Consider the following 13,368-nt stretch of genomic DNA (forward strand, 5'->3'; position numbering starts at 1 on the left):
GTGTACAGTGAACTCCCTTTTTTTTTTATGTAGAGACAATATTATTTTTGTGTGCGTGAATTTTAACTTTCTCCACCATCTGTTCATACTACATTGCATGTACTAGGTCTTCAGTTCCTCAGATAGTGTTAGGATGTGATGTGGAACATTTGAAAGCTGTTCAAGGACACTTGGTATACCTTTCTGATGGGTGCAAAATGCTACAAAATACACAAAAAAAATGGATACCGTGATCAACAAGATGGTGAGTAAATAATTTAATTTTTTGCACAAATATGGAGCAACATTCATTGAATACACATACTTAATTTTAATTGTCTGGGTGTTTGTTTTTTTGAGAATTTTTTTCCCATCCAATACAAACCCTGGGTTTTCTGGGATTCACAAGGGCAAAAACTCTTGGCATGGAGTGAGTTAAAGGGTTGTCTACCTTGCTGTCTTCACATGACTTGTCCACATCATTTGTGCAGTGTGCCTGGCATGTTGACAGATCAGCCTGGAGAAGGTGCAGTACCTGATCCTGGATGAAGCGGACCGCATGCTGGACCTGGGGTTTGAACCTGACATCCGCAAGCTGGTGGACACGATGGGCATGCCGCCCAAGAGCCAGCGTCAGACCCTGATGTTCAGCGCCACCTTCAAGGAGGAGATCCAGAGGCTGGCGTCTGACTTCCTGAACAACTACCTGTTCATCACGGTGGGCATTGTGGGCGGGGCATGCTCTGACGTGACCCAGACCTTCCTGGAGGTGAACCAGCTGCAGAAACGGGAACACCTCTGTGAGATCCTCAATGAAATGGGTAAGGAGGGCATGGGACGTCTTTCATTTTCTTTTTATATTGGTGATTTCCTTTCTGTTGACCCGCTTGAATATTTTTATTTTATTTTTTTTTGTTGTTGTAACTTTATTTTCTGCCATACTAGTTCATTGAACTTTAGAAAGAAAGAAAAAAGGAGAAAGTCTTGAATATTTCTTTGCTGAACTGTATAATTGGGCTTTTACATTTGCGAAATGTATGAGTTGTATGCTGGCATTTTGGGTATTTTTTATGGCTGTTGTGTATATATTAGTTTGTGTATCATGTACAATTGGTTGTGGTTAGGTTAGCTGAGTGAAAAATGGACCAGGCTTGATGTGAGAGGCGTGCACCAGGTTTATGTGCATGAATATCTCTCTACGTGGGCATAGTTTTTCTTTCGTCCTGAACACACAAAATGCCATCAGACAGGGCAAAACATTTCAGAATGTCACACTGGAAGCTAAAGCAGCTGATATAGATCTGTATGGCTATTATTTTCTTCAACATGAATTGATGTGGGATCTTGATATGAGTATTTGTACAGAATATTCAACTAAGTAAAAACAATCTGTTCTCTTGAAACTTGATATGACAAGACTTTTCCCAGGTTTGGTGATCACGTTGCACTTGTAATATTGCAATGTAGCACATCAACCTTTTGTCATGAATTCCTAAATGTCCACAGAACAGATTGGTAAAAATAATAAAATATTCCCAGGTTTAGCCTGTTGGACCAGACAGCAAACAGCTGTGCATTACTCACAGCCCATGATTGGCTTACACAATGTGCATATTCTGTATGTATTTCTTAAAAGATTGGCTTACAATGTGCATATTCTGTATGTATTTCTTTGCTTTTTCATACCATGGGAAAGGATTTGTTGTTCAAGTGGGTTTACAAGCAAAAGGCAGAATATGCAGCATGAATGCAATCTTAGGAGTCTGCCTTGTTGAATAGTTTGTCAGACTGTAAATACTTGTAGGGTTCCTGCTGTTTTACTGTTATTTTACCTATTACCTAGTGTATGGCTTTTGTATATTTTGCCTTCTTGCTTTATTTCTCTCATTACTTTAAAAAATGTATGAGGTCAGTTGAGCATGAAACAAATTTGTATGTGATTTTGCAGACATTTATTTTGATAAATCAATTGCAGACATTTATTTTGATAAAGCATTGTGCAGAAAATTGTCGTGCATCATCTTTAATTATTTTTGAGGACTTAAAGCTGCAAGCCTTTTATAACAATACATCAAGAAGCATATTGTCTCAGTATGACACAGAAATTGATCATGCCCAAGGAAAACCAGTTGATCTGGACACATTCCTGTTGAGTGTTGACTTGTACTGTGTGTGCAGGAACCCAGAGAGTGCTGGTGTTTGTGGGTCAGAAACGTAACGCCGACTTCCTGGCATCTTACCTGTCCCAGTCTGGCTACCCCACCACCAGCATACATGGGTCAGTGGGGGGGAGAGGGGAGTGTCCGTCACTGACCATTAAGGTCACATTTTGCCAAGAATGTTGCCGTACAAGTACAGTCTTTCTTGAACTGTGCATGTAGGTTTGAAGGGTTTTTTTTTTTATTTCCAGAGTTTATTTCCAGTCCAGTTGACAAGAAAACCCTATGATGGTCACACATCAGAACAGTTTTTGTTTTCACTGATTTTGAAAAGGAGTTGCTATTTTTTGGCATTGGTGCCGAAGATACAGAGCTCATACATTCAGACTTATATGTTTCAGTTGGTGACATTAATAATATACACACTTCTGGTCACTGTGACTGCAGTCACAGGGGAAGAAATGATTGAAATTCAGGTTGAATCTGTTGAACATAGTTCGTGGGGGGGGGGGGGGGAGCCGACCTGTCCACAGTGATTATTGTGTACATTATGCCTGAAGATGTTTGATGGCTTTTATGATCTGTCGAAGCAAAAAAGTCATGATGTAAATAGGGAAAGTTTTAACCTTGACTGATCTGAAAAATTAAATGCTGATTGATGTGGGCTTCTGAGAGATCCCAGCTGTTATAACGATTTTGCAGTTTGTTCCGACGTTACGTGGTCAGAATTGTTTGGAGGAGTTCAGTTTTGACTGCATAGCTTGGTCACATGCTTTCCTGTCGAAACATTACCCAGACGCTTTAGACCTATTGATCATGTGGCCAGGGCAGGCACTACTTACCTCAGTTTCACGTGATGATGCTCAGCTAATCACTTGCGCGTTGACATTGAAACAGCATTGAGTGGACCACTTGGCTTGTTTACCCAAACAAGAAAGAACATGGCTTAATCAAGCTGCATCTTGGTCAAACAGCGACTGGAGGTAGGCCCAAGTGTTTGTATGCCTCGTAGTTAAAATGTGTGTTTGCTTATGTGGCTCATAGTCCAAGTGTTCTGCCAAATTCAAAATGTTCCTACAAACACTTGATGGGGGTTGACATCTGACTACTAAACATACAATGGCTCTGTTGCCACCGAACAACTTTCGTTGTGACTGAGGCAGTGGCAACAAGATTTTTCTTTACCACAAGCTATAAAATGCCTTTAGATTATTGAGATACATGAAAGATTTAAATAGTGTTATATTCGTTCAATTACATTAATCATTTTATCACGCTAAAAACATAAGTTTGAAATATTATTTTTTAATGTGAGTAGATTGACAAGTTTTGTGTATGGAAATTCTTTGCTTCAGAGTTAACATAGGGGTACAGTATTTCTTAAAATTAAGTCCTAGCACGTCTTTGTATATTTATTTTGTAATATAATTTTGTCTACTTACAACCTGTCAGTCTTGAAGGTCTTTTGTGGGTAGGGGTCAGGTAAAAAAAGGAAGAAAAAAGCCATAATTATGGTCCAAAGTCTACAGTGTTTGAATAGGGAGAGTTGTTTTTTTTTTTTTTTTTTTTTTTTTTTTTTTTTAAATGGTCATAGCATTTTTTGGAAACTTTGTTACACTATCAGTCATGACCTCGCTGCAGTGATTGGCCAGTATGCTGATGGGTGATAAATAATACAGGGAAGGTCACTGTGAAGCCAACCACTGCCCTGTTCTGTTTCCCAGTGACCGTCTCCAGCGCGAGAGGGAAGAGGCACTGCGTGCCTTCAAGAAGGGGAACTCCTCAGTGCTGATCGCCACCAACGTGGCTGCTCGTGGCCTGGACATTCCAGATGTGGCCCATGTCATCAACTACGACATGCCATCCGACATCGACGAGTATGTGCACCGCATTGGGCGTACCGGGCGGTGCGGCAACCTGGGCAAGGCCACCAGCTTCTACAACCACCAGACGGACAGCAGTCTGCTGGGACACCTGGTGCGCATCCTGGCTGAGGTGAGTATCACACGCAGTGTATGGAAGTGGGGGGTGGGGGTGGGGGGGTTCTGGCTGAGGTGAGTGTCACACCCAGTGTATGGAAGTGGGGGGTGGGGTGTTTCTGGCTGAGGTGAGTGTCACACCCAGTGTATGGAAGTTGGGGTGTTTCTGGCTGAGGTGTCTGTCACACCCAGTGTATGGAAGTGGGGGGGTGTGTTCTGGCTGAGGTGTCACACCCAGTGTATGGAAGTGGGGGGTGCGGTGTTTCTGGCTGAGGTGAGTATCACACCCAGTGTATGGAAGTGGGGGGTGGGGTGTTTCTGGCTGAGGTGAGTGTCACACCCAGTGTATGGAAGTGGGGGGTGGGGTGTTTCTGGCTGAGGTGAGTGTCACACCCAGTGTATGGAAGTGGGGTGGGTGGGGTGTTTCTGGCTGAGGTGAGTATCACATCTAGTGTATGGAAGGGGAGGGGGGTGTTTCTGGCTGAGGTGAATATCACACCCAGTGTATGGAAGTGGGGGGGGGGGGGTTTCTGGCTGAGGTGAGTGTCACACCCAGTGTATCGAAGTGGGGGGGGGGTGTTTCTGGCTGAGGTGAGTGTCACACCCAGTGTATGGAAGTGGGGGGTGGGGTGTTTCTGGCTGAGGTGAGTGTCACACCCAGTGTATGGAAGTGGGGGGTGGGGTGTTTCTGGCTGAGGTGTCACACCCAATGTATGGAAGTGGGGGGTGGGGTGTTTCTGGCTGAGGAGAGTGTCACACCCAGTGTATGGAAGTGGGGGGTGGGGTGTTACTGGCTGAGGAGAGTGTCACACCCAGTGTATGGAAGTGGGGGGTGGGGTGTTTCTGGTTGAGGTGAGTATCACACCCAGTGTATGGAAGTGGGGGGTGGGGTGTTTCTGGCTGAGGTGAGTGTCACACCCAGTGTATGGAAGGGGGGGGGGGGTGTTTCTGGCTGAGGTGAGTGTCACACCCAGTGTATGGAAGTGGGGTGGGTGGGGTGTTTCTGGCTGAGGTGAGTATCATACCTAGTGTATGGAAGGGGGGGGGGGTTCTGGCTGAGGTGTCACACCCAATGTATGGAAGTGGGGGGTGGGGTGTTTCTGGCTGAGGTGAGTCACACCCAGTGTATGGAAGTGGGGTGTTTCTGGCTGAGGTGAGTCACACCCAGTGTATGGAAGGGGGGGGGGTGTTTCTGGCTGAGGTGAGTATCACACCCAGTGTATGGAAGTGGGGGGTGGGGTGTTTCTGGCTGAGGTGAGTATCACACGCAGTGTATGGAAGTGGGGGGTGGGGGTGGGGGGTTCTGGCTGAGGTGAGTGTCACACCCAGTGTATGGAAGTGGGGGGTGGGGTGTTTCTGGCTGAGGTGAGTGTCACACCCAGTGTATGGAAGTGGGGGGTGGGGTGTTTCTGGCTGAGGTGAGTGTCACACCCAATGTATGGAAGTGGGGGGTGGGGTGTTTCTGGCCGAGGAGAGTGTCACACCCAGTGTATGGAAGTGGGGGGTGGGGTGTTTCTGGCTGAGGAGAGTGTCACACCCAGTGTATGGAAGTGGGGGGTGGGGTGTTACTGGCTGAGGAGAGTGTCACACCCAGTGTATGGAAGTGGGGGGTGGGGTGTTTCTGGCTGAGGTGTCACACCCAATGTATGGAAGTGGGGGGGTGGGGTGTTTCTGGCTGAGGAGAGTGTCACACCCAGTGTATGGAAGTGGGGGGTGGGGTGTTACTGGCTGAGGAGAGTGTCACACCCAGTGTATGGAAGTGGGGGGTGGGGTGTTTCTGGTTGAGGTGAGTATCACACCCAGTGTATGGAAGTGGGGGGTGGGGTGTTTCTGGCTGAGGTGAGTGTCACACCCAGTGTATGGAAGGGGTGGGGGTGTTTCTGGCTGAGGTGAGTGTCACACCCAGTGTATGGAAGTGGGGTGGGTGGGGTGTTTCTGGCTGAGGTGAGTATCATACCTAGTGTATGGAAGGGGGGGGGGGGGTTCTGGCTGAGGTGTCACACCCAATGTATGGAAGTGGGGGGTGGGGTGTTTCTGGCTGAGGTGAGTCACACCCAGTGTATGGAAGTGGGGTGTTTCTGGCTGAGGTGAGTCACACCCAGTGTATGGAAGGGGGGGGGTGTTTCTGGCTGAGGTGAGTATCACACCCAGTGTATGGAAGTGGGGGGTGGGGTGTTTCTGGCTGAGGTGAGTATCACACGCAGTGTATGGAAGTGGGGGGTGGGGGTGGGGGGTTCTGGCTGAGGTGAGTGTCACACCCAGTGTATGGAAGTGGGGGGTGGGGTGTTTCTGGCTGAGGTGAGTGTCACACCCAGTGTATGGAAGTGGGGGGTGGGGTGTTTCTGGCTGAGGTGAGTGTCACACCCAATGTATGGAAGTGGGGGGTGGGGTGTTTCTGGCCGAGGAGAGTGTCACACCCAGTGTATGGAAGTGGGGGGTGGGGTGTTTCTGGCTGAGGAGAGTGTCACACCCAGTGTATGGAAGTGGGGGGTGGGGTGTTACTGGCTGAGGAGAGTGTCACACCCAGTGTATGGAAGTGGGGGGTGGGGTGTTTCTGGTTGAGGTGAGTATCACACCCAGTGTATGGAAGTGGGGGGTGGGGTGTTTCTGACTGAGGTGAGTGTCACACCCAGTGTATGGAAGGGTGGGGGGGTGTTTCTGGCTGAGGTGAGTGTCACACCCAGTGTATGGAAGTGGGGTGGGTGGGGTGTTTCTGGCTGAGGTGAGTATCATACCTAGTGTATGGAAGGGGGGGGGGGTTCTGGCTGAGGTGTCACACCCAATGTATGGAAGTGGGGGGTGGGGTGTTTCTGGCTGAGGTGAGTCACACCCAGTGTATGGAAGTGGGGTGTTTCTGGCTGAGGTGAGTCACACCCAGTGTATGGAAGGGGGGGGGGTGTTTCTGGCTGAGGTGAGTATCACACCCAGTGTATGGAAGTGGGGGGTGGGGTGTTTCTGGCTGAGGTGAGTATCACACGCAGTGTATGGAAGTGGGGGGTGGGGGTGGGGGTGGGGGGTTCTGGCTGAGGTGAGTGTCACACCCAGTGTATGGAAGTGGGGGGTGGGGTGTTTCTGGCCGAGGAGAGTGTCACACCCAGTGTATGGAAGTGGGGGGTGGGGTGTTTCTGGCTGAGGTGAGTGTCACACCCAATGTATGGAAGTGGGGGGTGGGGTGTTTCTGGCCGAGGAGAGTGTCACACCCAGTGTATGGAAGTGGGGGGTGGGGTGTTTCTGGCTGAGGAGAGTGTCACACCCAGTGTATGGAAGTGGGGGGTGGGGTGTTACTGGCTGAGGAGAGTGTCACACCCAGTGTATGGAAGTGGGGGGTGGGGTGTTTCTGGTTGAGGTGAGTATCACACCCAGTGTATGGAAGTGGGGGGTGGGGTGTTTCTGGCTGAGGTGAGTGTCACACCCAGTGTATGGAAGGGGGGGGGGTGTGTTTCTGGCTGAGGTGAGTGTCACACCCAGTGTATGGAAGTGGGGTGGGTGGGGTGTTTCTGGCTGAGGTGAGTATCATACCTAGTGTATGGAGGGGGGGGGGGGGTCTGGCGGAGGTGTCACACCCAATGTATGGAAGTGGGGGGTGGGGTGTTTCTGGCTGAGGTGAGTCACACCCAGTGTATGGAAGTGGGGTGTTTCTGGCTGAGGTGAGTCACACCCAGTGTATGGAAGGGGGGGGGTGTTTCTGGCTGAGGTGAGTATCACACCCAGTGTATGGAAGTGGGGGGTGGGCTGTTTCTGGCTGAGGTGAGTATCACACGCAGTGTATGGAAGTGGGGGGTGGGGGTGGGGGGTTCTGGCTGAGGTGAGTGTCACACCCAGTGTATGGAAGTTGTGGGGGTGATTCTGGCTGAGGTGTCTGTCACACCCAGTGTATGGAAGTGGGGGGTGGGGTGTTTCTGGCTGAGGTGAGTGTCACACCCAGTGTATGGAAGTGGGGGGTGGGGTGTTTCTGGCTGAGGTGAGTGTCACACCCAATGTATGGAAGTGGGGGGTGGGGTGTTTCTGGCCGAGGAGAGTGTCACACCCAGTGTATGGAAGTGGGGGGTGGGGTGTTTCTGGCTGAGGAGAGTGTCACACCCAGTGTATGGAAGTGGGGGGTGGGGTGTTACTGGCTGAGGAGAGTGTCACACCCAGTGTATGGAAGTGGGGGGTGGGGTGTTTCTGGTTGAGGTGAGTATCACACCCAGTGTGTGGAAGTGGGGGGTGGGGTGTTTCTGGCTGAGGTGAGTGTCACACCCAGTGTATGGAAGGGGGGGGGGGGTGTTTCTGGCTGAGGTGAGTGTCACACCCAGTGTATGGAAGTGGGGTGGGTGGGGTGTTTCTGGCTGAGGTGAGTATCATACCTAGTGTATGGAAGGGGGGGGGGGGGTTCTGGCTGAGGTGTCACACCCAATGTATGGAAGTGGGGGGTGGGGTGTTTCTGGCTGAGGTGAGTCACACCCAGTGTATGGAAGTGGGGTGTTTCTGGCTGAGGTGAGTCACACCCAGTGTATGGAAGGGGGGGGGGGTGTTTCTGGCTGAGGTGAGTATCACACCCAGTGTATGGAAGTGGGGGGTGGGGTGTTTCTGGCTGAGGTGAGTATCACACGCAGTGTATGGAAGTGGGGGGTGGGGGTGGGGGGTTCTGGCTGAGGTGAGTGTCACACCCAGTGTATGGAAGTTGTGGGGGTGATTCTGGCTGAGGTGTCTGTCACACCCAGTGTATGGAAGTGGGGGGTGGGGTGTTTCTGGCTGAGGTGAGTCACACCCAGTGTATGGAAGTGGGGTGTTTCTGGCTGAGGTGAGTCACACCCAGTGTATGGAAGGGGGGGGGGTGTTTCTGGCTGAGGTGAGTATCACACCCAGTGTATGGATGTGGGGGGTGGGGTGTTTCTGGCTGAGGTGAGTATCACACACAGTGTATGGAAGTGGGGGGTGGGGGTGGGGGGTTCTGGCTGAGGTGAGTGTCACACCCAGTGTATGGAAGTTGTGGGGGTGATTCTGGCTGAGGTGTCTGTCACACCCAGTGTATGGAAGTGGGGGGTGGGGTGTTTCTGGCTGAGGTGAGTGTCACACCCAGTGTATGGAAGTGGGGGGTGGTGTGTTTCTGGCTGAGGTGAGTGTCACACCCAGTGTATGGAAGGGGGGGGGGTGTTTCTGGCTGAGGTGAGTGTCACACCCAGTGTATGGAAGTGGGGTGGGTGGGGTGTTTCTGGCTGAGGTGAGTATCATACCTAGTGTATGGAAGGGGTGGGGGGGGGTTCTGGCTGAGGTGTCACACCCAATGTATGGAAGTGGGGGGTGGGGTGTTTCTGGCTGAGGTGAGTCACACCCAGTGTATGGAAGGGGGGGGGCGTGTTTCTGGCTGAGGTGAGTATCACACCCAGTGTATGGAAGTGGGGGGTGGGGTGTTTCTGGCTGAGGTGAGTATCACACGCAGTGTATGGAAGTGGGGGGTGGGGGTGGGGGGTTCTGGCTGAGGTGAGTGTCACACCCAGTGTATGGAAGTTGGGGGGGTGATTCTGGCTGAGGTGTCTGTCACACCCAGTGTATGGAAGTGGGGGGTGGGGTGTTTCTGGCTGAGGTGAGTGTCACACCCAGTGTATGGAAGTGGGGGGTGGGGTGTTTCTGGCTGAGGTGAGTGTCACACCCAGTGTATGGAAGTGGGGGTGGTGTGTTTCTGGCTGAGGTGAGTGTCACACCCAGTGTATGGAAGTGGGGTGGGGTGTTTCTGGATGAGGTGTCATACCCAGTGTATGGAAGTGGGGGGGGGGGGTGGTTTCTGGCTGAGGTGAGTGTCACACCCAGTGTATGGAAGTGGTGTGTGTGGGGGGGGGGTTCTGGCTGAAGTGAGTATCACACGCAGTGTATGGAAGTGGGGGGTGGGGTGTTTCTGGCTGAGGTGAGTATCACACCCAGTGTATGGAAGTAGGGGGTGGGGGGGGGGGGTTCTGGCTGAAGTGAGTATCACACCCAGTGTATCGAATTGGGGGGGGGGTGTTTCTGGCTTAGGTGAGTGTCACACCCAGTGTATGGAAGTGGGGGGTGGGGGTGTTTCTGGCTGAGGTGAGTGTCACACCCAGTGTATGGAAGTGGGGGGTGGGGTGTTTCTGGCTGAGGTGTCACACCCAATGTATGGAAGTGGGGGGTGGGGTGTTTCTGGCTGAGGAGAGTGTCACACCCAGTGTATGGAAGTGGGGGGTGGGGTGTTTCTGGTTGAGGTGAGTGTCACACCCAGTGTATGGAATTGGGGGGTGGGGTGTTTCTGGTTGAGGTGAGTATTACACCCAGTGTATGGAAGTGGGGGGTGGGGTGTTTCTGGCTGAGGTGAGTATCATACGTAGTGTATGGAAGGGGGGGGGGGTTCTGGCTGAGGTGTCACACCCAATGTATGGAAGTGGGGGGTGGGGTGTTTCTGGCTGAGGTGAGTCACACCCAGTGTATGGAAGTGGGGTGTTTCTGGCTGAGGTGAGTCACACCCAGTGTATGGAAGGGGGGGGTGTTTCTGGCTGAGGTGAGTATCACACCCAGTGTATGGAAGTGGGGGGTGGGGTGTTTCTGGCTGAGGTGAGTATCACACGCAGTGTATGGAAGTGGGGGGTGGGGGTGGGGGGTTCTGGCTGAGGTGAGTGTCACACCCAGTGTATGGAAGTTGGGGGGGGTGATTCTGGCTGAGGTGTCTGTCACACCCAGTGTATGGAAGTGGGGGGTGGGGTGTTTCTGGCTGAGGTGAGTGTCACACCCAGTGTATGGAAGTGGGGGGTGGTGTGTTTCTGGCTGAGGTGAGTGTCACACCCATTGTATGGAAGTGGGGGGTGGGGTGTTTCTGGTTGAGGTGAGTATCACACCCAGTGTATGGAAGTGGGGTGGTGTGTTTCTGGCTGAGGTGAGTGTCACACCCATTGTATGGAAGTGGGGGGTGGGGTGTTTCTGGCTGAGGGAGTGTCACACCCAGTGTATGGAAGTGGGGTGGGGTGTTTCTGGATGAGGTGTCATACCCAGTGTATGGAAGTGGTGGTGGAGGGGGGGGGGGTTCTGGCTGAGGTGAGTGTCACACCCAGTGTATGGAAGTGGTGTGTGTGTGTGGGGGGGGGGGGGGTTCTGGCTGAAGTGAGTATCACACGCAGTGTATGGAAGTGGGGGGTGGGGTGTTTCTGGCTGAGGTGAGTATCACACCCAGTGTATGGAAGTGGGGGGTGGGGTGTTTCTGGCTGAGGTGTCACACCCAATGTATGGAAGTGGCGGGGGGGGGTTTCTGGCTGAGGTGAGTGTCACACCCAGTGTATGGAAGTGGGGGGTGGGGTGTTTCTGGCTGAGGTGAGTGTCACACCCAGTGTATGGAAGGGGGGGGGGGGGGGGTTCTGGCTGAGGTGAGTATCACACCGAGTGTATGGAAGTGGGGGGTGGGGTGTTTCTGGCTGAGGTGAGTATCACACCCAGTGTATGGAAGTGGGGGGTGGGGTGTTTCTGGCTGAGGTGAGTGTCACACCCAGTGTATGGAAGGGGGGGGGGGGGTTCTGGCTGAGGTGAGTATCACACCGAGTGTATGGAAGTGGGGGTGGGGGGTGTTTCTGGCTGAGGTGAGTATCATGCTGATTGTACATGGAAGGGGGGTGGGGGGTGGGTGTTTCTGGCCAGGTGAGTGTTACACTGATTGTGCATGGAGGGGTGGGGAGTGTTTCTGGCCGAGGTGAGTGTCATACTGATTGTGCATGGAAGGGGGGTGGGTGTTTCTGGCCGAGGTGAGTGTCATACTGATTGTGCATGGAAGTTGAGGGGTGGCTGGGGGGGTCTGGTCGAGGTGAGTGCCGAGGGGTTCACACTGATACTGTATGGAAGGGGGGTGTTTCTGGCCGAGGTGAGTGCTGAAGGGTTCTCACTGAATGTGCATGGAAGGTAGGCATGTCTTCTTGTTGACAGGCAGCCAACTTCATTCAGTTTTCAGTTTCATGGAGGTGTCGGAGTGTGTAGACAGGTCCATATATATGGTACAGCACCTCTGTTGAAATATAAAAAAAAAAGAAGAAAAAAACATTTGTCTGATCTTGGCATAAACCCAACATGCTGATGGGGACTTCATGGTTGTAGAATGTGCTGCACTTGAGGCTGGCAGGGGAGGGAGAAGGGAACACTTTGGGAGATTTTTTTGTGTATGTGATTGTTTTCAGGCTGAATTTTTTTTGTTTTTTTTTTAATGGAACCAGCTAAAAACAGTGTTACAAAATGTCCAGATTTGTTTCTAAGAGTTCAGAGGGGTTTGTATCTGTGCCTTTGAGAGGGAGGTGTAGGAGAAATAGAATAGGAATACGCACAGTACACCTGGCCTCCTGCAAGACTGACTCACAGGGTTTTCTGTGTGTGTGTGTGTGTGTGTGCATGTGTTGACAGGCAAAGCAAGAAGTTCCAGACTGGCTTTCCGACTATGCTGACGCTTACGGTGGGGGAGGTGGAGACAGAAGAGGAAACGGACGGTTTGCCAGCAAGGACATTCGACCCAGAGGCAAAGTGAGTGCAGCCCAGTGATTGTGTCTTTTGTTCAGGCTAAACAGGATATTATAATCTAAAAACTTCAAATACTAGGCTTTTTCAATACTGACCTAAACAGTGTTTTGCGAATCGATTGCGCCTTAATTTTAGCGCGATTGCCCAATCGAGCTACATAATTATGTGACCTGGTTGGAGACATAATTTGACAAAAAACAAGAATGCCAGAGAATCGACAGACAGGCAGAAAATACGAAAAAAAACTTCGCCGTATGAAGAGCACAGGAAAAAGAGGGCGCTAGCCAGCGGGACAAAGGGGATGTTACCTACTTCCGGGAGGTTATTGGCCGTAGTTGCTTTCGTTTTCTCCGCATTGGCAGATAGTAGTTTGCACAGGACAGGAATGTCAGACCCCTGCCGGAGTCTGCACTAGTTGGGTCACGGTAAGTATGTTATTTAAACGTAATTTTAGATAGAAAATTTCCTTTTTGTTTCACTGCTGATTTAGAGGTCAATTTCTTATCACAGTCAGGAAGCAATGAAATAAGAGAGCTCTAATTCTTGGCCCCTGTAGTCTGGATTGAAAATAGCTGCCTTCGTTCCACATTCATTGAAATTTGGCCCATTACAGAAGCAGTAAGTTTAAAAGTGACTGGGTTAAATCATGCTACTTACAGTCCAACTGACTGCAGAGGGACCATTTGAGGACACAAGTCAGCTGATTGTCAGAGCACTGGGGGACACACTTTCATACATTGAAAGATTGTGTTATTGAAGACAGGAAA

The 13,368-nt window shown here is 51.0% G+C and overlaps 1 protein-coding gene across 1 annotated transcript in view; it reads left to right on the forward strand.

Annotated features, from left to right (window-relative positions):
• LOC143280200 (ATP-dependent RNA helicase DDX4-like) overlaps positions 1-13,368 on the forward strand; it is a 33,513-nt gene that overhangs the window by 17,650 nt on the left and 2,495 nt on the right. Inside the window, exons 8-11 of the mRNA XM_076584815.1 lie at positions 491-800; positions 2,158-2,257; positions 3,863-4,133; positions 12,488-12,604. Coding sequence (XP_076440930.1) covers positions 491-800; positions 2,158-2,257; positions 3,863-4,133; positions 12,488-12,604 — 798 coding nt within the window. The remainder of the gene's footprint in view (positions 1-490; positions 801-2,157; positions 2,258-3,862; positions 4,134-12,487; positions 12,605-13,368) is intronic.

The sequence above is a fragment of the Babylonia areolata genome, chromosome 3 (genome assembly GCF_041734735.1).
Source record: "Babylonia areolata isolate BAREFJ2019XMU chromosome 3, ASM4173473v1, whole genome shotgun sequence".
Taxonomy (NCBI): domain Eukaryota; kingdom Metazoa; phylum Mollusca; class Gastropoda; order Neogastropoda; family Buccinidae; genus Babylonia; species Babylonia areolata.